This window comes from Apium graveolens, chromosome 8 (genome assembly GCF_009905375.1).
Source record: "Apium graveolens cultivar Ventura chromosome 8, ASM990537v1, whole genome shotgun sequence".
NCBI classification, from domain to species: Eukaryota; Viridiplantae; Streptophyta; class Magnoliopsida; order Apiales; family Apiaceae; genus Apium; species Apium graveolens.
Genome location: NC_133654.1, coordinates 241,626,186 through 241,628,531, shown reverse-complemented (window position 1 = coordinate 241,628,531; position 2,346 = coordinate 241,626,186). Strand labels below are relative to the sequence as shown.

At 33.9% G+C, this 2,346-nt stretch overlaps 1 protein-coding gene across 1 annotated transcript; it reads left to right on the top strand.

Moving 5' to 3' along the window:
* The first annotated feature begins 405 nt into the window (after positions 1-405).
* Positions 406-1,455, top strand: LOC141680508 (uncharacterized). Its single transcript, XM_074486715.1, has 3 exons — positions 406-592; positions 650-724; positions 914-1,455. The coding sequence occupies exons 1-3, from the start codon at positions 406-408 to the stop codon at positions 1,453-1,455; spliced, it is 804 nt and encodes a 267-aa protein (XP_074342816.1).
* The last annotated feature ends 891 nt before the right edge of the window (positions 1,456-2,346 follow it).

The following is a 2,346-nucleotide window of genomic DNA, read 5'->3' as shown; positions in this document are numbered from 1 at the left end:
TAGAAACTAGTGCTTGTCTTTATTTGTTTGTAAACTAGCCGTTGGAAGCTAGTCCTTGTTTTTATTTATTTGTAAACTAGCCATTGGAAGTTAGAATATATTCGTTTTTATCTTCTATATAAACTAGATGTATCAATTCTTTCAATTCACATCAACATGAATCAAACACCCACAACAGAAAGCTTCACAGAATAATTCACTCAAGAATTTATTGAAGAGTTTTGTGATGACACTAAAAGCAATCGTCGACTCGAGCTCTTTCAAAAAATATATGGACAGAGCTCAGCATCCACGCCTCGAAGATGTATTTACAGAGATCGTGAAGCAGGTCATCAGCGTCTAGTGAATGATTATTGTTCACCAAATCCAGTATATCCATAAAATATATTTCGACGAAGATTCCGTATGGGAAGACATGTCTTTCTTCGTATTGTGGATGTTGTCTCAAATTTTGATCCATACTTTCAACAAAGAATGGATGCAGTGGGAAGAAAAGGTTTATCACCTTTACAAAAATGCACTACGGCAATGCGTATATTGGCTTATGGTATATCTGCTGATGTTGTTGATGATTGTGTTCGTATTGGAGAGAGTACTGCAGTTGAAGCCTTGAAAACATTCGTCTCCAATATAATTACATAATTTGAAGGCGAATACTTACGAAAGCCAAACTCAAATGACGTGCAACGTCTGCTACAAATGGGTGAGGCTCATGGCTTTCCAGGTATGATGGGGAGTATTGATTGCATGCACTGGCAATGGAAAAATTGTCCAAAAGTATGGAAGGGAATGTTCATGAGTGGTCACAAAGGAGTTGCAACAATTATACTAGAAGCGGTTGCTTCATCTGATCTATGAATATGGCATGCATTTTTTGGAGTTGCTGGATCAAACAATGACATAAATATTTTAGATCGGTCACCAATATTTGATGAAGTGCTACAAGGTCGTGCTCCAGAGGTAAATTATACTATAAATGGAAATAATTATATTGTGGGATATTACTTAACATATGGAATATATCCAGAATTGGCAACATTCGTTAAAACGATACCACGTCCACAAGGTGAGAAAAGAAAAATATTTTCAAAACAAGAACGCCAGCGAAAAGATGTTGAACGAGCATTTGGTGTGTTACAGTCCCGTTTCGCAATTGTACGTGGTCCGACACGCTTTTGGGACAAAGACGATCTTGGGAGAATCATGAGAGCATGCATCATAATACATAATATGATTGTTGAAGATGAGAGAGACACGTATGCCACTCAATTTGGTCCTCTGCCAAGTTATGATGATGTAATAAATAGTTTATCACAACCAAACTTAGGCGAAGAACCTTTTGCTGCGTATGAAACGTATATTCAAAACACTATACAGATGCCTGATAAACGGACACATCGTCAGCTACAAAATGACTTGGTTGAGCATATCTCGCAATTTCATATTAATCGTTAATTTTTTTTATTGTAATGTTTTTAATTCAATGCTTTCTCGTATCTTTTTTTTAATGTAATATTTTTCCTTGAAATTGTTTTTTAATGATATGATTAATTATGATGCATTTTTTTATATTATTAACTACCATTCTATTATAAATATAATATAATAAGGAAATAATGGGTCCTGCATTATTAATAAATGGGCGTACCGTTGGATAGAGCTGGCCAATTTTCTTTCATCGCCTGGTTTGGTAGACGTGGCAAGCAGTGGGGTCGGGAAAAAAAGGGAAATGGGCAGGGGGCGTTGGGGCTGCTCTTATGCGATAATTCACTTTCTAGCCTTTGGATTGGACATCCAATATCTACGATTAGAAGAAAATAGCTAGTAGCGATTTGCGATTATATCAAATATTACGAGTATCCTTTTTATGTATTTATATATTCGTTAAGTCTATGCATTATATTTCTCTATGCAATTTGCCTTTATCTTCCTACAAGCACACATTATGAGTATCATTTGAGTTTGATCTATGATGGGTTAGCTATTTCCCTTTTATTTTTTACGGCTAAACGTGTGTAGTATACATATCTGTTTTGTTTTAGGTGATTTATTCTTACAATCTGTCTTATCACACACATATGTCACACATGTATGTGAGTATTTATGTTAAAGAGACGAATTTTTAACATTTTGATTTCACCGAAAAACAAAAAATTATTTTATAACTAGTAATTAAAAAGATTATCGTTAATTTCTTATATTATTAATATAATAAATTAGAGTATGAAGTATATTAAAATATAATAAATTTAGAAATGCAATCTCAAGCTACATAATAAGTACCATATTGTTTCCTAAATAGAATAGGAATAGGATAGAGAGGGCAGCTTCCTATATAAATACATG

Bases quoted from the DNA above. Each gene is read 5' to 3' on its own strand.
- LOC141680508 (XM_074486715.1), top strand. From the start codon at position 406: ATGGGAAGACATGTCTTTCTTCGTATTGTGGATGTTGTCTCAAATTTT. The intron at 593-649 runs GTACTGCAGTTG...CATAATTTGAAG, and splicing joins TTGTGTTCGTATTGGAGAGA to GCGAATACTTACGAAAGCCA. The intron at 725-913 runs GTATGATGGGGA...TAAATATTTTAG, and splicing joins TGAGGCTCATGGCTTTCCAG to ATCGGTCACCAATATTTGAT.